General features: G+C 26.8%; 5 protein-coding genes across 8 annotated transcripts; 1 reads left to right on the forward strand and 4 right to left on the reverse strand.

Annotated features, from left to right (window-relative positions):
- Window positions 1-99: 99 nt before the first annotated feature.
- Window positions 100-4,625, reverse strand: sll (adenosine 3'-phospho 5'-phosphosulfate transporter 1). 2 transcript variants are annotated; one of them, XM_089226831.1, is made up of 9 exons: window positions 4,334-4,625; window positions 3,732-3,913; window positions 3,440-3,636; window positions 3,125-3,349; window positions 2,913-3,063; window positions 2,633-2,844; window positions 2,442-2,567; window positions 1,951-2,118; window positions 100-567 (listed from the first exon to the last, which is right to left on the reverse strand). In XM_089226831.1, exons 1-8 carry the CDS (start codon window positions 4,417-4,419, stop codon window positions 1,957-1,959), a joined length of 1,341 nt encoding a protein of 446 aa, XP_089082957.1. In that variant the 5' UTR covers window positions 4,420-4,625; the 3' UTR covers window positions 100-567; window positions 1,951-1,956. The 2 variants fall into 2 exon arrangements, with proteins under 2 accessions (XP_089082957.1, XP_089082956.1); XM_089226830.1 differs by lacking the exon at window positions 100-567 and adding an exon at window positions 608-1,823 and having other exon boundaries at window positions 4,334-4,624.
- On the forward strand, window positions 1,434-2,425 carry LOC107166485 (transmembrane protein 216-like). The gene is made up of 2 exons (XM_089226838.1): window positions 1,434-1,860; window positions 1,983-2,425. Exon 1 carries the CDS (start codon window positions 1,434-1,436, stop codon window positions 1,854-1,856), a length of 423 nt encoding a protein of 140 aa, XP_089082964.1. The 3' UTR covers window positions 1,857-1,860; window positions 1,983-2,425.
- Window positions 4,626-6,717: 2,092 nt separating the features above from the next.
- LOC107166484 (YEATS domain-containing protein 4-like) lies at window positions 6,718-9,293 on the reverse strand. 3 transcript variants are annotated; one of them, XM_015515170.2, is made up of 5 exons: window positions 9,105-9,293; window positions 8,959-9,047; window positions 8,766-8,880; window positions 7,132-7,312; window positions 6,718-7,068 (listed from the first exon to the last, which is right to left on the reverse strand). In XM_015515170.2, the coding sequence occupies exons 1-5, from the start codon at window positions 9,132-9,134 to the stop codon at window positions 6,896-6,898; spliced, it is 588 nt and encodes a 195-aa protein (XP_015370656.2). In that variant the 5' UTR covers window positions 9,135-9,293; the 3' UTR covers window positions 6,718-6,895. The 3 variants fall into 3 exon arrangements, with proteins under 3 accessions (XP_015370656.2, XP_089082929.1, XP_015370655.2); XM_089226803.1 differs by having other exon boundaries at window positions 8,949-9,047; XM_015515169.2 differs by having other exon boundaries at window positions 8,766-9,047.
- Window positions 9,294-10,511: 1,218 nt separating this feature from the next.
- Window positions 10,512-12,589, reverse strand: LOC149055788 (uncharacterized). Its single transcript, XM_089226802.1, has 4 exons — window positions 12,260-12,589; window positions 12,004-12,192; window positions 11,286-11,616; window positions 10,512-11,189 (listed from the first exon to the last, which is right to left on the reverse strand). The coding sequence occupies exons 1-4, from the start codon at window positions 12,473-12,475 to the stop codon at window positions 10,927-10,929; spliced, it is 999 nt and encodes a 332-aa protein (XP_089082928.1). The 5' UTR covers window positions 12,476-12,589; the 3' UTR covers window positions 10,512-10,926.
- Window positions 12,590-14,644: 2,055 nt separating this feature from the next.
- Window positions 14,645-20,708, reverse strand: LOC107166481 (uncharacterized). The gene is made up of 3 exons (XM_089227803.1): window positions 20,527-20,708; window positions 20,323-20,432; window positions 14,645-18,150 (listed from the first exon to the last, which is right to left on the reverse strand). The coding sequence occupies exon 3, from the start codon at window positions 17,279-17,281 to the stop codon at window positions 15,416-15,418; it is 1,866 nt and encodes a 621-aa protein (XP_089083929.1). The 5' UTR covers window positions 17,282-18,150; window positions 20,323-20,432; window positions 20,527-20,708; the 3' UTR covers window positions 14,645-15,415.
- Between the last annotated feature and the right edge of the window lie 1,477 nt (window positions 20,709-22,185).

Genomic DNA, 22,185 nt, shown 5'->3' on the forward strand with positions numbered 1-22,185 from the left:
GTCTGTCATCACGTTTTAGGTAGAAATAATGCTTTGATTTCCAGTAGTTTTCAAAAACATCAGGAAAAATCCTAAAAAAAAGTAACGAAAAAACGAAAATTTTTACGTATAATCAGTTTTCGACAACATCGATTTTTTTATTTTGCTGTAACTCAAAAACGAATCATTGTAAATACTTTAAATCTTCACAAAATGTTTATATTAGCGTTATCTATTTACGATTAAATTTTAAAATATTTTGACTCCATAGGTCCATACTTTTTATGGACAGTTGATATTTTCGATATTTTCTATATTCTAAGTTTTTTTTTTGAAATGCTTATAGAAAAATCTTTAAAATTTTAAACAAGGTTTATTATAAGTCATACTATCGTAGTAAAAAAAAACTCAATAGTTGTTATTCACAATTTTTGTATATAAGAATTTTAAGTTCAAATGTTTACGAAATATGTCAAAATTGCAAAAATGTGCATGGAATTATGAAGTTTAAAATTCATAAAATTGTTGATTTATATCTAAGGATATAAAACCCAACACAAAGTCCTCCATAACTTTTTCATCAAATAACTGTAAAAAAAAACTCCAGAGTCAATACCTATAGAAAACATTTTATGAGCGTATAAAAACATATTATAATTTAAATATAGCCAATATAGGTAACATTATAATTTAAATATAGCCAATATAGGTAACATTATAATATATCCTAGACTGACAAATCATCTTCGTTCAGAATCGTTTTTGTGTACAATGGCAGGTACCTGGCATAGCATTCAGAGCGATACCCACTTGTCCTATTATGTTTCTGTTAAAAGTAATTTAAGCTTACATGCAGCAAAATTAAAATATACCCGTGTACAATAATTGAACACAATAAACAATAAACATAACCTAATTTTAAAATTAAATATAATTTTAATTGAATATAAATAATTTATAAAAAATTACTTGTTTGTTTTATTTGAAAAAAAACTTATAATTTTAAAAATGGATTCTCAAACGCCCTCTATTATATACCCACGCAACGAAAGTTCAGGGGTACTCAAAATTCGATGTTATACGTAAAACCATTAAATGACGATCATAAGAAACCTTTTATTTTACTATTAACCATTAAAATACGCGGAATCTTGTACGAATTCGTGTTAAAACGAAAAGGTGTATTATGTTGAGAAATAAGAAACGAAAAAACATACATGAAGTTAAGAAATATTTCCCTTATTTCAAACTGTAACATTTTGAGATACAACCCAGACAACATTGTAGTTTATTGATTACCAGGGTCAGTCCATGTGGACGAAAATAGCCAGATAGTAATTCAGTATTTGAGTGTAGTAGCGTAGATGTGTAGTATGTTAGTAAAATAGTAACTCTGCAGACAGCGAGTCACGGCAAACGTTTCTGTTCGTATTAAAATTATTTTTTGATGCAAAATGGAAGCGCCTCTGATGTTCGAAGTGTTAATGTACCTTAATTCCTATTACTTTGGCATGTTTTCTATGTTTGAGTTCTCACTGATATGTGCCAAGTCAATAGATGATGCTCAAAAAAAGTCAGTTTCTCTCAATGAACTCGGGACTAACATGACAGTATTTGTGTTTCTATGTCTCATTGAAGTGTTCCGCACATTTTTATCACGCCGGGACAATGCGGCCGACAAGGCAATATGTGTCATCCTGTCACTCATTCTAACTGTGCCATCAGCCATAGGAGTACTGTATTTTTTGCTTTGGCAACAAAGAACTTTTCGGCTGGAAAATATTCTAGGATGTATACAACTTATGCTTCAAGCAACTCAAGTGTTCTTTGGCATTGTCTCATTACTGACATTCAAAAGCAGTGATTCAACAACATGAAATTGTAATTTAAAAACAATTATTTGTTACTTTTTATTTGTACATAAACCCAAGATATTTTTATAAAAAATCATAAACTAGTTAATTTTATTACCTTTATTTATACTTTGAATGTTGTATGATTAGGAACTTTTTTTGATTTTATACGAAAATGACAATAGCAGCGTACAAATACTGAAATGAAAACAAAAATGATTCCGAGTGCAGCCATTACACCAATAGGATGATGGTATCTTATACAGGAAATTACTATTGATAGACCCTGAAAAATAATACAAAACATTTATAAATTGATAGTTAAGTTGATTTATATCATACAAATAATTGATAAAATTACCGAACCAAAATATTAAACACAGTTATCACAAGTACAAATATGTGATTAATTATATTTAGGAAAATATTAAAATACATAAATTTGATAAAATTTACTACAGCTATGGTTTACTTTTAATTTTAAGTGTAATTAAATTTGTATTGTTATAAAAAAAATTATACCTATTAAAATTTTAAAAAACTAATAATATTATAAAATTAGGTTTAATTAAATATACTTCAATATTATTAAATTATTGTTTGTTTTACTTGTCTTATGGTCATTATTATAGTCAACACAATTGGTCCAAACTTAGAAATAGTTCTATATATGAATAGTTGCCCACATGCAGAGCTTACAGACAAAACTATGCAGTCAGTTAAAAATGCTGGATACTAAAACAGAAAATGTGTTACTTTTTGTTGTATAAAATAATATAAAATTAATGTCAATAAGACACCTCTTTAATAAATTCATATGTTTTTTTGAATGAGCCCACTTGATACAGTGGTATAGTTGTAAGAAGTGATGATAGTAATGAATTAGCAAAAACCATTTGCATAGAAGTAACTTGGTATTGAGTGAACATTTTTCCTTGCCACGTTGATGTGAAGCTGTCTGTTGTTAAGTATCCTACAAGCAAGATTACTCCGGTTGCGCAAGTTGTGATGTCTAAAAAAAAACATGGATTATAAATATCAAAATGTTGTTATTATAAGCTTATCTCAATAATTATTTACCAGAATGTTTGTTTTCTGTAAAAAATTGAAATATAGCCATACCAATCCAAATTCCTATTGCTGTGACATACTCGTAGTATTGGTACTTTTTACCAGACATTAATTTTCCCATTAACATAACTGGGATAATTTTACAAGTTTTTGCTAATACCTTGATAATATTTATAATATAAGATGGTATAGTAAGTATCCTTAAGATAAATTGTGCATACCTGTGAAGGAAAACTGACATATTTGAGTGACTCATATTGACACCAAGAACTTATAATGTTGGACACAGTACAATAGCTATATTTATATAAAGGTGGTGATTTCTTGGATCGTATACCCTCATTCATAAATAAAAATATACCAGACAAGACTGTAGATAAACCTCTATTCAAAAACACCAACATTTGAGAGTCACGGAACTTTGAAGATTCGTTTATACCATAAGACTAATAGAAAAAAAAAAACAAATAACTATAAAAAAGAAAATCTAATCAATTATGTTTACCTTCAATTATTATTAATAATGCTTCAATTACCTCAGACATCATTTTTTCTTGAATAACACCCCAAATCAAATAAGATGCTTGCAAGCCTCCAAAACAATATGCAAAAGTTATTACGTCTTTTCTAAAATTAGATGGTCCATTGTAACTGGGTGATAAAGGTTGCTCAGGTTCTGAATCATGCTTATCCCCAAACAATGTTTTTAACAACTTACTTGTTAAACGGTTATCTGTTTTGCATCAAAAAAGTAATGACAATGTTAAATCAAATTCCTTAAATCATTTGAGAATTAAATTAATTTAAACATTCAATTTTAGTATTTACCTCCCAAATCTTGTTTTTTTGAAAATTTGTAAAGCCAATATCCAGGGATTAATATTAAGCAATATCCAAGACTATTGTTAATAAAAGTACTTAATGAAGATACATTTTGATTAAAATTTGACAATACTGCTAATATATTTTGTAAAACAATTATTGTAATAATAGATACCAAAACGGAAAACCTAAAAATAATATATAATTTATAAAATTAATATTTAGGTCTTCAACATCATAGTTAACTCCAAACATACCACAAAATAATTTATTTCATTCAGATTTTCATCACTTTAAAAATTAGTAATTATTTAATAATTAAGTAAGTTTTACTTTTTTTTTTTAATAAGTACAACATATCTAACATAATTAACTTTATTTAAATACATAACATAGCCACATAAATCATAAAGACAAAATCTAATTCTTCACAGATAAGCTTTAACAAAAACAATTTTAAATAAAAGCAAAAAAATTACCTATTACATATTATATAGAATCTAGATTAAATAAAGTAAATACATTGTCTAAAGTTCAGAATATACTTAGTTAAACCAATGAAAATATAAATAAGTACATAATAATTTTTTTTTTTATCAAATACATACCATAATTTTGTACATGAAAGAAATGCCATTGTAGATGTCATATTTTTATTGGAGAAAACAAAGGGATGGACTTTTGGGTGAATCATTAAATTTCTTCATAAAATAATTAACAAATTTAACTGTCAACATTATTGTATTCCTAAACATTTTAAATTGTGTGTATAATGAGAATTACAAAAAGTTTTATAATAATAAATTAAGTAGGTATCAAAACTGCGTTAAAAGCATATTTTTTTAATTCTAAAAGAATAAAACATTCTGACATTTTAATGCATAATCGATATTATTTTTATTTATTAACTAATTAATAATTATTTATATAGGTATTATTTAATATTTATATCACAATTTACAATAAATTTATGGTAAAGTATTTAAGTACGTTATCACTGTGAAGTGAACAATTGACTATAGTAGTATCACAGTATATTTTATTCAGAGGTAGTATAGTGTATTGAATATTGATAAGGATTAAGGATGATCCACAGATATATAAAGTATATAAATTTATATATACTTTATACATCTGTGGGATGATCAATGTGTAAATGTGTCATCCATTGATTGATAGATTTATAAAAATATATTTTTGTTTATAATATATTCTGAGTCGTCATCACAGAATATTATGTCATTATTGTCATTCGACAATCAGTGTCAGTCAGTGGTGTACTGGTGACAGTCGACCATATAACGTCAAAGATTTTGTTGAAATAAATAATAACTAAGTTGTAAATAATTTTATGACATATTTGATCACCAATGTACTCTTTTCTTGTCCTGTCGAAAATGTCCTTATCTAGATGTCTTATTATTATTGTTTATATATTATACAATATTACAAAAATGTTCTATACACAAACCATTTAAATTGTTAACCCATTTTTCTTTTCTTTTTTTTTATGGTTAAGGCTTCGACAACTGAGGTCATAAGCCTGGGGAACTGTAGGGGAAAGAACTGTAAGGTTTTAACTCGTGGGTTTTTGGCAGAATTTTGAATGGGCACTCGTGGGTTTCTGTCATGCCCGGTTGGGGGCCGGCGGCCTCTCTCTCTAGGCATCGCGAAATGCCCAAAGAGCGATGCCGCCCGTGACCGAGATTCGAACCGGCGACTGTGTGCGCCTTAGTCCGCTCGGCCACTCCACCCCCGACCCATATTTAGTTATATATATATAATACATTTTAAACTCATTTTGTCAATGTTATGTTACAAATAAACCTAATCACTGACAAATACTTCAGTTTCTCCAATTCCATACTACTCCATACGTTATCGAGTTGGGTTTTTATTCATAACAATATTCATCTTTTATTTTCAGATAGAATTTAATGTGTTAATATGTTATGGAAAACATTTTTTTCCATTTTCATAACTATTATTTGGCAAAATATAATATAATAACATTAATACCACCAAAACAATTTTACATACATAATATTTGAAATGTTTAAATTAATAAATACTTAAATGTATTATTTATTATTTTTTACTTTATTCTATATAATATAGAGTATACAGTAAATGAATAAATTTTTTTAAATATATAAATATAATATTTATAATAAACATTATAAATAATGTATGTGATATAATTTGACAGTTGACAAACGTTTAAAAAAAAACTACCGCCTAGTCAATGGTGATAGATACTCAATAACTTGCTTAGCCTATATTATCATTTCTCAACCTGGGCCTTGCTTAGAAACAATTAAAAATGAAAGTAACAACTAACAGGTGATACTTTATACAATAATGTTTTAAATTAAAAGCCAGATGAGATTTTTTATGGTTTATTCTAATTTTTCAATTGTTGCACTAGTAAAGATGACGAGGTCTAAACTCTAAATGCTATGTGTAGTTGACAAGCTACTTCAGCTGGTTTAATTTAAATCTGGGTAACATTTTGAAAAAAAATTATATTAAATATTATTCTTACCATACATAATATATAATTTTTTTTTAACCTACTGCAACATAAGCCATTGGGTTTGAGGAGGGTACTGTAGGGTTTTTAGGTTGGATAGGTTATTGGAACACGTGTGTGTAGTTTTGGCAGAATTTCTAATGGACACCTGTAAATGTCTGCCATGCCCGGCTGGGGAGCAGGAGCCTCTCTCTCAAGACAGTGTGAGCTTCCCAGAAAGCAATGCCGCCCATGATCAGGATTCAAACCAGCGATGGTGCGCGTCGCAACCGACGCCTAAATCCACCCAGCCACTGCACGCACCGTAAAATATATTATTTCATAAATAAAACATTTTGAAATTATAAAATTGTTTGATACTTAAGAAATAAATTATATATTTTGTTATATATTATTTGTAAACCTTCTATAATCTAACGAAAGGAAAAAATAATGGTTTTAAAATTATAACTTCAATCATTTATAAAATATAGATCATGATTTATGTTTATACTTTTAGCAATTTAAATTTAAAAAAACATAATTTTGAAAATAAATACAGATAAAAATATAATAACTAGAATAAATAAGTACTTAATATTCATGTGTTTGATAAAGGATGTCAATTATCACTATGGTTCTAGGTATTTATTTATATTTATCGCAATGTAGATGAACTGCATTGTGATTGCAATGCACAAATTTCATCTTTAAATTTGTTTATAGTTTCTCTTAATTTTTTTAGGCGTTCTTTATACATAACCGTGTGATCTTGTACTCTTTTTCTAGATTTTATCATTTTTTCAACTGTGGTCTTTTTGATTTTTTCATCTAAAAACAAAATGTTTTAAATAAAAAATTAAGTTACAGATGATAACAAAAGTAGGTACATACAATGTAGATTTTTTTCATCAATTGGAGGATTTTTACTCATTGTGTCATTTAGTACGAATTTCATGTAAGTTGAAGGATCTTGAAAAATTATTTCCTCATAAAATTCTGACAAAACTGGTTTTTCACTTAGTTCAGAGTCTGGTCCATTGCTATATAACTTAAGTACATGATAAAGTGTAACCTATAAAATATAATAATTAATAAATATAGTTTTTAAATAATAGATTTCAATAAATAAGAATAATCATTTTGTAAATAATATATCATTATAAAATATAAGTAAAAGGCAAATATTTCAATAAAAAAAGTTTTGAAATTTATTAAGTTTTTTGAAAATTTATTCTTACAAATAAGTTTTATACTTGGTTTTCAATATAGCTTTTATTTAATTACCTTAATGTTTACTAGAATACGACTATCATTCTTTTAATTTCTAAAAGCAAAATAATAAACAAAACTTATTTTTTGGTTATAATTTAACACAATAACTGCCATACAACTGCCGGCGGCCACAAGAATATTTATCATGGGTACACCAATGATATTTTTCAGGGTCATTGTAAATTTATATTTGTATGTATATTGTTGAATTAAAAAAAAAAAATGATAAAATTATGTTTATTTCATCAAAAGAATTGCAATTTTTTCCCACTACGTCCCAGCGTATTTTCAAGATCATTATTGTAGCGCCACGGAAAAGTTAATACAGTAAAACCTCGATAAGGCGGAATCGTACGGGGCCATGACATTTTTCCGTATTAACGAGGTTTCCGTCTTGATTTAAAAAAAATTGAATTGAATTAAATTAAAGATTACAAACGACACAAATGTAATAATATACAATTTGATACTGAACCAAGCAACTCAGATAATAATTTTGTATAGTGTATACTGTATACATATCGATTTTATTAGTTTTTAATATCATCATACGCGCTTGTATATCGATTAACTATGGGTATCAACAATACAAAAATTAATTTATTACTTGAAAATCATGTTATATTTCCGTCTTAGTGAGGGTTTTTATCAACTTTCATTAAAAAAGTGTCTGTTTCCGTCTTAGCAGGATAAAATTATATTATATAATTTGAAAGGGGACAAAAAAAATTTCCATAATACCGGGGTTTTCCGTTTTAGCGAAGTTTTACTGTAATATAAATCCAAATTAATTTACGGCAGCCGGCAGTCAATGTGCTAATTGTTGTCTAACTGTTTAAATACTAGTTCCTGAAAATTAGAATATTTTCAAAAATAATAATAATATAATTCTCAATGCATAAAGCAAGAATCAAAGTTTTCACAATATATTATTAAATGACACACCCCAAAAATCATCACAACTAAAATGAAAAAGCATAAATTATTAAATACCAAACAGTTATGTTTAAATTATTATTTAAGTTATTGTTAGTATAAGAACTGTGTATAATATGATTTTCTCCATAAACTTAACTACATACTATTATAATACTAGAAATATTTAAATAGAAACAAAATATTTGACTAAATAAACAATCATTTTAAGATGTTAATGAGTTTTGATATCATTTAACTCTTAGTATATAAGTAATATAGTTAAGTCATGGTGAGATAATATTAAATATAATTTTTTATATCATAATTTGTATTACTGGTCTTTCACTTGTATCTTGAAAAAATATCTTGATTACTAATTCAAATTCGCCCCAGCCTGTTTCAGAGACCTCAAATGGAGGTTTCTGCACCACTCGAGTTGGACTTTCATAGCTGTCATGCAATTTAAAATGAACTTTTTTAACCCAGGTGCCAATGTCTTCATTTACATAAGGCCTTACATATACACACCATTTGTGAGTATGACCATCTTCATGTCGTTTTTGGCCAAAATATTGAGCAGTGTTTCCATATACAATCGGTTTAACAATAGAAGTTCCCTAAAAATAAAAATAAATTAACTATACATTTAACACAAAAACCAATAGTAATCTTACCTTAACTCTAGTCAAATCATTATTCGCCATTTCTAAAGCTTAAGTGCATATAAATTATTTACAATATTGAATAAATAATCATTTTTTTTTTTATATTAACATGGGTATAAGACACTTAATTGTATAACTAATATTTATTATAGTAAATAATAAATATATCCAGTTAAAAAAAATAAATAAAATTATTATTTGAATACAATTAGTTCTTATCAAAACAAAGTATATAAGCAATGATCTGTGAAGACCGCGGTAGTGGTTAAAAAATAATATGATAACCTTTTTTAAATTTTTTGGAGTTTTTGGAGAATAAGTTAGAAGTTAGTAACAACTTTTGATAGTTCTGTGCTGCAACCACGACCGACTACAACAACTACAACTGATTACTGAATAGTGATTAGTGAATATTATTACCAATTTACCATAAAGGCGGTACTTTTCCAAGGCGTGTGCCGTGTACACGTAAAATGTTCAGCTGTGTCCAACCTCACGGTAACGTAGTTCATCATGTGGTAACCTAACCCAACCAACCAATCACATCAAAGGATTTGCGTGAACATGACGTGTAGTGGATTGTAATTTTTTTATATTAACCACGAACTATGATTATAATGGACTGGTCTCGAAGCATTATCAGTGGAACCGAAATGTCAAAATGATTAGGGAGTTTTCGGAAAACAGTGCCATCTATTATTCAGTTTTAATGATGACAATCTTATAATTAGAGTTAGGATGTTGATGACTTTTGCATTTTTTTTCTTTTTACTTTATACAATGCTATCCTAACTAAAAAATGTTTTCATGCACCATTGATGCAGAATATTCTAATTTTATTAAGTCATTTTTTCATTTTTTCGTCTTTTTGTGCATTTTTTGTGCTTTTTGTACAATGTTGGGCATTTTTCTTAAATTATAGATTTTAGGGCAATTGTTACACCAAAGTTTGGAAACAAATTTAATTTATTTAAAATCTAACTTTAAATTTGGACTATTAATAAAAAATAATTTTAATATTATTATTGTGGGGTTTTTTTGGTGATTACTTTTATCGCATTTATTATTTATAAATAAGTTTTTTCACTTACTTTTTTTACACTTATTAGTGTTTTAGATAATTTTTAAGGTCATTTTTACACTTTTTTAGGGCTCTTTTGTATGTTTTTAGGTCATCAACATCCTAACTCTACTTATAATATAAAATAATAACAACATTGCAATATTTTAAATTTAAATTTTATTGTTTTTAGGTACAAACAAGTTTTAAATTATTTAAAAAAATGTGTTATACTTCACATTTCCAAAAATGTAATGCATAATGTATATCTACCGAATTTTCAACAGTATACATAAGAGAATCCAATCTTCAGAATATCGTCGGTTTTTTTTATTTTTGTATTGGCTCGTCTTAAAAATTTCTTGAATTAGAATTTTTTGGGGATCACTTAAATTTGATGAAACAAGTATTTGATTAACAGAAGTATCTGATAATGATTTCATTTTTTCTTGCATACCTCCCAGTTCAAAATTTAATTTTTCAATAACATTACGTAATCTACATAATATGGAGAATGAATTAATAATAAATAAATAAATGTTAATAAATTAACTTATAAAATCATAAACAATTTGGTATGTTAATCAGGGCCTTGAACCTGATTATAGGCATTGTTTTAAAAATAATTAATCTTTCCTATTTTGGTAATCCAACATAAATTGTTGAAAATTTAGTATATATTTAATGTACATAACATATACTTCATTAAATATTAAGAAAATATAATACATTTATCAAATTATTTATACTTGGAATATCCAAAAACTTGAACTATACTGCTAGGTACCTTGTATTTGATTTTTTTAATTTTTTTTTGTCATTTAAAATTTTTGTCAAAGTCCTACGTCTTGTAGGAGTAAGAACACTTCCGATGTAAGACAAACGTTTAACTAATGACCTTTGCTTACACCTTCTAAAATATTGAATTAAATGATCACAAGTTTCACATCTTTTTCTTCGGTCTATTAAAATTGGACACTTAAGATGACGCCACACATTGTTGTTTTCTAAAGTTGCCGTTTTTACACGAATTCCTGTATGCGTGCAAAAAAAAATGTTATTACAGCAACTATATAGAACTCACGGGGTATTAAAATAAATAATAATAAAAACAATTATGATATAGTAACCTGGAAAATTTATTGAACTAGGACCACTTTGACAAATATTTTTGTGGTTCAGTTTTTCAATTGTCTGTGATACATCTTTTAAGGAAAAAGGATATTCAAGTTTGAAGCTTAAATTATCCATTTGGACAGATAATTGATATATGTACAAACATACTTCCAATGTACATTTAAAAACTAACTGTTTTTCAATCAGCAATTTACCATCATTGAAATTTGGTTTGTAAAAAACAATTTCATTATTACTAATGTATGTTGACCATCCTTCTGGCAAAACTACTTTATTGAAATTACTTTTAAATTCACTAAATAATGACAAATCATCAGATCTTTCCTAATGGAAAATGTAAAACAGAATATTAAGTAATAGTAGTGATACCTGCCTATAATAAAACTTGGTAAAATTAATTTTAAAACAATAGAAGATTAAATTTGAGTGTTTACTCATGGCTTGAATATTTTGGTACCTATATTTAAACCATGTATCTATTTACTTAAAATAAATACATTATAGTATCCTACAAATATAACCACTCCTGAATATAACATGAATAGTTTAAAACATCCTTTAAAACATAAACATTAAATAAGTTAAATTATGTAGTAGCTTATAAACAATAATACATATTAAGTATAATGGAGCTCAGCATTCAGTAGATTGGGCATGTTAAAGCACATCAAATAACTAGGACCACATTTTACTAGAGAATAATGTACTCACAGAAGTCCTGTTTTCAAATAATTTTTTTCGGCATGATGGTTTACCATAATATCGTTTAGCATAGCTGTGGTCAAAGTTAATAGAATGTCTTAAATTATCATAATTTATTATTCTATCTTCAACATTTGAATTAAAAATAGAAGGAATAGCTCCTATTTTTAAGCGATATTTGCTTCTATTTCCAAGTTCCTGTAGATTATAGAAAAGTAAATATTTAATAATAAATAATTAACAATGTAAAAATGTTAACTATTACAATAGCAACATCCGGTGGGATTGAGTATGCAGACACCATATCTTCCGGAAGAAAATGATCAGCACACACAAATTGTGTAACATTGTCTTTGCAAATATACTTGCTGATTGCCAAATTCCATGCCAAAGAATTATTCTTTGGAACTTTAAATAGAGAAATCTTAGGATTTTTTTTTACACTTGAACATCCTAGAATTGAACACTTCCTTACTTTCATTTTAAATTTTCAAATGTAAAAACAAAATCTAAAATGTCTTGTATCGAAATCGAACTACCGAAGATCAAATAATAATTATAAATTTATAAATAAATAAATTATTTTCGCTATCAATATAATATTAAAAATATGGCGGTATAGTGTTATCAACGAATAAATGATAGTATCGTGCTTAAAAACCAGGTTGCGCTTGAGAGCATAAAAACCCCAGGTATCAAGGAAGAATACAGACATTTGCGACTCGTCCCGCTATACACTCCTCATCATTTCGAGACCAGTCCATTATAATCATAGTTCGTGATATTAACGATTATTATTTGTAATAGTTGATAAACCAAGGAGGCACCGTCCAGTTATGCTCTATAGACCTTGTTTCGGTTTTTTTAATAATAGTAACAATCAAGATTTTCAAGATGAAGAATTTGATATAGAGCTCGCGATTTTGACCGAATATTAACCAACGTAACTTAAATGTATTAATACCCGTGTAATTAAAATCCGGGTACACAATACACATGTAAATATGTAATTACTAGAGAGTCCGTGTATTTAAGTTGTATTAAATAATAATTCCTTAATTTGGGTTTCTTCTTCATTGTTAAACATATTATTAAATATATTTATTAGTTTATTTAAAATACTATAATAATTAATATTATTTTTATTTTTATACTATGTGCAATCATCGAGCATATTGTCATATTTAATTACTTCCTTAACTTTTTTATTAATTATTTGTGTAAACTGTATTATTATTTATTACTTAAAAAAACTTTATGTATTATTAAAATCAGATTAAAAAATGTACAAAACAATCATATAGACTGGTAATGCAATTTTTTTCGAAATTTTGCATAGGTAGTAAATTATTTCTGCATTCCACTATTTGGAAGTACTTATTTATATTGAAAAGTAATGAAAATATTACAAGATATTGTCCACTATTAGGACTTAGGAGGTATCCGTTATGGGGGGTTTTACTATAATTATATTATCTACAAATGTTAACATGAACACTCAGATACACGGACTGAAGTAAAAACACGGGTACACGGATTTCATTATTCGTTTGCCCGTGTATTTTATTTACACGAACTTTAACACCGTTTTTAAATACACGTGAAATGGTGAAATAGGAATGATACTGTATCGACTGAGAATAGTTACGTATACCGACTCGTATCGAAGTCTAAGCTTGTACGTAAGCTACGTATCGCTTGTATATTGAACGTGTAACTTTTAGAACATTCAAAATTGTATATAGATACACCCCAATTTCTTACTTGAAAATCCTTAATATTAAAATATGTATTATATTTGAATTACTAATATAATTTTTAATTTTTCAGAAAACTTTTATAATATCCGTAAAAATATTGGCGCCTCTTAACATATTCCAGAGGGGACTATTGCCCCTCCAAACCACCCCTTAAATACGGCCCTGTATATGTGAGATGTGACAGACCTCCTCTGCAAAATCGTTTTGCATATAGATATAATGATTTTATATCATTGAATTCAAATTGAACACATCCATTACCGTGGTCCGTGATTTCTCTAGACACCTTATATAAATTAGAAAATTACCTATTCGCCTACTTTTTTGAAACGTGTTTATCTGTATTTTTCGATTTTGCAATTCAATTCACTATGAGGTATGTACCTTCATTTTTTGTTAAAGTAACCTGTAAATTGAATCGTCGTGTTTGATGCCTTGATGGTAATTTTAAATAAATTATCGAATCCTTATAATCAACCATTATACTGATGACTTATTTAATAAGCCTTATTGGCATTTACTTTGTGAATTCTTACAACATATTTTTAGTCGTTGAGAAAAGATTATAAAATATAGGTATTAGGTAGATGTAAATACACTTCAATAATTATAACACAATATATTAATATACAACCATATACATTATTAATATCTATTTTATATTGATATCTACACGAGTCTAGACTAAAACTGTTTTAATTAACAAATACCTATCAAATAATATTCAATATTATGTATAATATTTTGAAGTAAAAACAAAAATAATAAAATAGGTTTACCATTTACGAATTAAATATATAATAGTTATTATTTTTTTTTATTATTACCTATCACATATTCACATCTATATTGTCTATATAAATTAATAAAATAAATACCTATTGGCTATTGGCTGTAATATTATACATATAAAAAGCTTTAGGTAATTTAAGTTATATACAAACAAAATCATAAAAGTAAGTAATTCACGTAAGTTCCTATATCTTAATATTTTTTTTAAATTATAGTCTATAGATATTATATTTATATATTATTAATATGTAATTATAAAATAATGCAATGCTAATAATTAGTACCTAGTTAGTGTAAATAGTATAATAATTGTTATTGATATAAAAACTAATTATGTGCATTTTACATTAGTAGAAGTGGGCGCCTATAGGTAACTTTTCAGGAGGGGGCAAAATAACAAAGTTCTCAAATTTAAGCTGAATATAAGTTTGATGTAATTTCAACATATAAATATAAATATGCTATTATTCATAAAATTAATATTTTTGTGGTATATCATACTTATAATTAAAATACATTTTAATAAGTACAGGTATTAGGCACTATTCAAAACTCAAAAAATAAAATAAAATCAAACGTATATTTCGGTATTGGTAAATAAAAATTGAGAATTTCTTTGGTTTTTTCCGAAAATATTAATTGCATCTTGAATCATGGCAATCATGCTAATAGTAATTAAATTATAAGTTCATATACATTTTTCAGAGAGGCAAGTGCCTCGTCTTGTCCCCTCCTCCTAATAGGCGCCCATGTACATATTAGAATTACATATTAAATATTTAAAAACCACAAATGTGATAATAATGTGGGAATTAATAGGTATATAATATAGAAAATACAGCAATATGTATAACATATTAATTAATTTTTCAATCTTTATAAGAATAACGCCACATAGAAAGATGATAGAAAAACCTCCAGTCGTACGCTGCTTCGGCTTTTCGAATCATTATATCAGGAGTCTTACTTAGTGGCAGTATAGACACAAAAAGATCGACCGCTTCTGCTGAATAACCAAAACCCGCCAATACGTCTACTTTGCATAGGGTTTTTAATCCATCCAATCGACCTTGTTCATTAAACGTGCTTCCTACGTATTCTAAACGAGCCACAGCCGTCTGAAAGCATTCTTGTCGTTCCTCCCACAATTCTCTAGTCACGCCGTCCCAACGACAATTATATTCTTCGTCTGCCATCAACCTTTCAGTAATTAATTTTGTTCCGTTAGTTATGGTGGTTTTATTATCAATTTGTTTTGATTTTTTGTTGTAATCTGATGACATGACTGGTAGATCAGTATCCGATAAACTTTTTCGAATCTTGGCTGAAGATTTCCGATTTTTGATCATGCTTAAAATCTCAGCGTCCATTTTAAGTATTTTACCATCGATGGCTACATTTGAAGTACATTGGGAATGATTCATTTGGATATTATCTGTGATATTTCGGTCTGTAGGCCGTTTAACAAGTGTACGCAAATCTATAGAACTTTTTGTTTTGTTGAGCAATTTGAAAAACTTATTTTTTTTCAGCTTTCCTATTTCGTTGAAATTATCGTTTATTACAACAAATTTGAAATTATTATCGTCGTAGTCATCCGTCACTTTAAAATTTTGATAATTTATTTCAGAAAACCTATATTTTATCGTTTCTTCCAAAGGATCACACATTTTAATTTTAGATGATTTCCTTTGTCTGATATCTTCTAAACAATTCAATAAAGTCTGCCACGTATGCAATTTTTGATTAATAAATTTTGTATAATCATCCAAAATTTGTGTATCAAATTCGTTCTGAGTTCCTCGAAAAGCGTTTTTAAAAAAATATTTAAGTTTATTTGATGATCCAAATCTAGTTGATTGCTCATTATTTATTCCTATACTTGAGAATAATTTATCTTTCTCACTTAACGATTTAATAAGTTTTCGAACCTTTTGTTCCATTTCTTTTGCTTCAAAATTTAGTGGATATGTATTGCAATTGTTTACTTTATCAGAATATTTGTTTTCTTTGATATTGTTATCTATAATATCTATATCTGGATTATATTCTTTAACTTTATCAACTGAGTCCAACCATTTTTTATATTTCCACAAGTCTTCTAAAGTGCATGATCTATAGCCATCAAAAGTTAACGGTTGTACATTTTTAGATGGTTTGACTTGTTTGCTCGTGTTTTTATAGAAAGATATTTTTTTTTTAGTTCTTTTATTTAGTCTGTTATCAAAAGTTGTTGAACTATTTTCATTAGTTTTCCCATCCATATTATTATTTATAGGTTTAGAAAATTCTTGAATATATGGATCGTTTTCGTACTTACTTATTAAAGAATCATCATTAATCTTAGCACATACTTTGTTTTGAAAATTGTATGAAATAACATTATCAATAGTGGCTTCTGGTACAAATCCAATTACATTTTTGTGATAACTATCGGCAAATAAGGACGATGGAGTTTGTAGTTCACTTATTGTATCAGACTGTAGTAAACTATTGTTTACTTTGACTTGTGTTTCGTTTACTTCCCAAAATTCAAAGCATAACTGCATAAGTTCTTTTTGATAATTTTCCCAACCATCTGTAGACAAGAGCTGTGAATTGTGTAATTTAACTTCATTATTAATGTCTGTACCAAGCGAAATGAAGTTACATGTTGGTGTGTTACCAGTTATAATATTATCTATTGTAGGGTTGTCATTGTGTGAAGTAATCATTCTTGTATGGCAGTTATCCATACTTAAATTTAATTAATTTTTAACGAGAAAATGGTCAAATAAATATTATTGAACAATGCCGGACCTCATATATATTAAAACATGTATCTATTTAGGCACTAATATATAATATATCATTACTGTATGATGATGGAATTTGGTTTTTAGTTACCTAAGTATCTACTTATTTTGTTCTGTTGTTAATGATTCCAGTGTATTTTTTTCCTACTTAATAATTTATTTTTTAATATTTGCCTTAGAATAATCCGTAAAGAATACCCAATCTTTGTCTATTTCCCAATTATTATAATCAGATTTACTGCATCTTTTTTTTTTCAATGATTTAGTGAACTCATTTGACGATTGCACATGTTCCTTAAAAGAATTTGTGTTCAATTTTAAGATTTTATTTTCTGATAGTAAAAATGATGTTTCAAATTGTTTGATTTTTTCATTTAAGTTATCTTTATTTTTATTATTATAATATAAGTTCTCGGAAATATCAAGTTCAAGTTTATTTGTTATTTGTATTCTCTTTGATACTATGTCTTTATTCAGATTATTAAATTTATTGACAATTTCAGTATTACTACGAGATTTGTTTACAATGTTTTTATGTGTTTTTTTTATTGGATTATCATTAAATGATTCAAATATTTTTATTTTTTCTAGAAAATTGTGTTTTATTATATTATTTGATGGTATATTATCTGTTACTAATATTGAAGATATGTCAATACTATTTATTTTATTTTCATAATTTATCGAACTTTTCAAAGAATTTTCTAAAATCAACCGTCTTCGAATTAATTGTTTGGTTAGTTGTGGGTCCATTTCCAACTATTGCAATCAATACAATGTTTATTGTGACAATGTACCTGTACCATTATCTGAAACAGAATTAATCATAGGTATTTAACTATTTTATTAATTACTAGGTGACCTAATTTCTAAATAGTATTTAAATATATTGACGTTCGTGTTATATGTATAATATAATTTGGTAAAGAAACATAAATAAAAAAACTAAACCAAGGATACACAAAGATGAAAATCCTATAAAAACTCCCTACCTCCCTACTAAATCGCATATCAACTACTTCAGCCATGCACATAATATATATATGCAATAATTAGACCCCTAGGTATTAACTTATGCATGCCCTACCTCCTACAGTATAGAAGTATGGACTGCCGCTTCGCCAACTAAACTTAAAAAAAATACTTATTCATTATGTATAGTTTATAAAAAAATTTTAAGAATTGACTCAATAAGCATCTTTATTAGTTTATACAAAACAAATATAACTTCATAACTACATGAGAGTTTTTATCCGTATTTTATTTTATAACAAACATATTATAATAATATAACACCCAAGTTATCATAATATTATAGAATATACATATAGATTAATAATGCCGCCACGCTATCTCACAATACTTTAGTTTTTAAATTTTTTGATTCATCACACTTATAACACTAAAATTATTAATCATAAATCTACGAAGGAGGGCCCAAAAAAAGGTTTTATGGGCCGCGCGTTTGACCACCCCGAATTAAATAACAATATTCGAATTAAGGCATGCTTAGATACTATCATATTGTGTAACATGTACAATGTATATGTATAGTATCTACCTATAGAATCTATCTGCTTTCAAAGTACATAACAATTGTGAAAATAAATTATTCAATTTATTTTATTTATGTAATATTAATATTATGTATAAGTTATCCCTTATTATTTAATTTCTGGCCCAATTGAAATATTTCGTTATACAAAATTATCGACATTGTCTATCAATATTAGACATAGTGATAATTTCCTAGTCATAATAGTAAATAATGTACTAACAAAATATTTGATTTTTACAACATCGTCTATATGTTGTCAGTTAATATTAAGGCATAGGCATTGACGATATCGTTTACTAATGATAGAACGTTATTAGAAGTTCATGATATTGGTTATAGGCATTTACGTTATAACCTAATTTATTTACATCATTAACGGTAACATATACATATCATAATATAAAGTTTAAACTTTCAAAGACGCCGAAGTAATAGGAAACACATGATAAAATACCTATACTAACGATCAATATTTACTACCCCCACTCACTTTACCACACTACTGATAAGTAATTTACTGTAATTTATACTATTTAATGAACTATTAAATTATTTTGACAACAGGATATATAGATAATATAGATAATATATAATATAGATTACCTACTTACTATGACAAGTCATAATAAAGCATGACGTGACATATACCATACTGCTGTCATGTGTCGATTATGTGTCGTAAATGGTAAACTGATAGCCCATGTAACTATATAAGGTGTAGATAAAACAAATATCAAAGTTTATTAAGTTTAAAATATAGAAAAATACAAGTTCAGAAGCTGTTTATTAGTAGGTTTTTGATATAATTTATAAACATTTATTGGTTAAGGACTAGAAACTAGATAATATATAATACTACACTAATATATAGTATTGTCTATTACAATAGCAAATAATAGTGATTTGGCGTACCTACAGTATTTTATATTAGAAAATAATAATACATTTTATTCTAATTTTATTTTATTTTTTATTTTATATAGAATATTTTAAGTTCATAGGTATAGTAATGGCTAATGATCATTATGTGTATGTATTATATGTAGTATGCATTAGTATTATTATGTTATACTAATTGTATTAGAATATCGAATCAATATTGACTACAAACAGTACAAACCACATAATACACAAAAAAAATAAAATCATCATAGAAGGAAAAAATATTTCCAATAACATAATGTTTGTATAAATAATTAATCTGCAGACTGCAAGTCTGTAACCATTTAACATATTAAGTATTAATATAGGCTGTACAGTTAGATTTTAGATTAGGTTCAATTTATAGGTTATTTAGTTATTATATAACTTTTATTTATAATAATAAGTTTAAAGTTATTGAACCAATCAAAGAAATCGTTATTATTAAAACTAGACATCTATATCTAATAGAAAATGTTACAATTTATAAGTTGATACTCACATTTTACTATTTTAGACCAATATTGTTTTGATAATTGAAGAAATTCTTTTTAAGTAATTGAAATGTTGAATAACTGCATTTGTTGTATTTCACTTGTAGTATGTAGGCACCTTTATTTTAGTAGAAAAAAACAACAGTACTTAATGTAGAAACATCGACAGAAAGTTTATTGCTATGTAATTTATATTTTATTGCTTTACTCACTTAAAAATTTAAAAATAAAAAACTATTTAAAACTCTGTGTTTGAGAAATTTAAATGCTTTAATGACTATTTACTAATACGATTAATTGTCAAAATATGTAGGTTTTAGTATCTATAGTTGTACCTGTAGTTTATAGGTAAATAATAAATTACAATTTATAAGTTATAGGTAACTATAGGTAAGCCACAATGTGTAAATGTGTAATGCTTGAATATAATTTATAACACGTTTATTTATGCCAATAATACTGTAATACCTATAGTGTACACGTAATGTTAAACTTAACATGTATACCTATAGTATATGTATTTACTATTTAGCTACCAACTACCAAGGTACGTGTATTGTTTATTTATCGATTCTATATATATCCCACAATAATTATTGTATAAACCATCTTAATTTATTTAATCATTGTTGTCTTTGTTATTATAGTTTGTGTTCTATGCTATTTAATCATAACACTAATATAAATATTAAATATTTTGCGATTACAAATTAGTAATTACAATAGAATTTTCTAGTTTATATGATGTATATTTTATTTGTGTCACGTTGTTGCACCGTTGCCTATGTTTAATATGCTTTAAAACATAACGGCTGCTTTACCGTGTTTCATGGTTTCATTATTGTACAAAGTATTCGTATATATCTACGAGCTACGAATGATTTTTTTCATTTTACCCAACTACTAATTACCTACATTAAAGTTAATAAAACTTAAACTATTATCTATTATTTAAATCATAAGTTTCTTAAATTAACGCTATTCGACGTTTAACAACATATAATTATACATATAATAAATTGGGGAACGATAATAGATATAATATTATAGTTAAATTATTTATGTACAAACATATACTAAATAAATATTTTTTTTTAGCATTGATTAAAAAAATATACAATCTATAAACATAATTACAATAAACATCATATGAATGAAAAGATACATCGGCACTCGGCAGTGAATGCTTGAGTGGAGTAGTTACCAAGCAGTACCTAACACTGAACGAGATATTTGTCAGGCTATTTTATACATATAAAATACATACATTAATTTTTAATTTATTTTTTATCGAGTAACTAGGTTATCTAATAAAATCGTGACACCAGCGCGTTTTAAGTCTTTTTGGTGGATTACCAGGATTCGGGCGGTTTGTAAGGCGAGAGCGGAAACGCTTGGAAGAGGATGAGGACACATCCCACATCGCCACATCAGTAACATTCGGTAGTTCAAGATCAGAGTGTTTTGTAGGATTAGATTGTTTGTATCATAGAAGGGTGCGTTAGTAATATTAAAGAAATAATAATACAAATATACAATACAAAGCTTAAATGCAATTCTCTTTGGCTATATTCACAATAATGCACATTAATAATTTATACTTCATAATATTATAAATAAACGTTCATTTGCGATAAAATTAGACCGATTTTCCACTTACTAGTAAATGTAGGTGCTAGTGGGTAGAAAAGCACGAATCCTAGTAGATATTGATATTTTATAGGATTACCACGAAAGCTGAATTGTTGTTGACTATCCTAAAATGAAACTATGACTAAAAACATTGCGTTAGACAACTAATTGTTACGCTCATCTCATTTATTAATTATAATTTACATTGACCAGTAATTGTTTGTCGGATGGGCAATATT

Source organism: Diuraphis noxia, unplaced genomic scaffold, assembly GCF_037042655.1.
Source record: "Diuraphis noxia isolate RWA-SAM2 unplaced genomic scaffold, SU_Dnox_SAM2 contig0004, whole genome shotgun sequence".
Lineage (NCBI taxonomy): Eukaryota > Metazoa > Arthropoda > Insecta > Hemiptera > Aphididae > Diuraphis > Diuraphis noxia.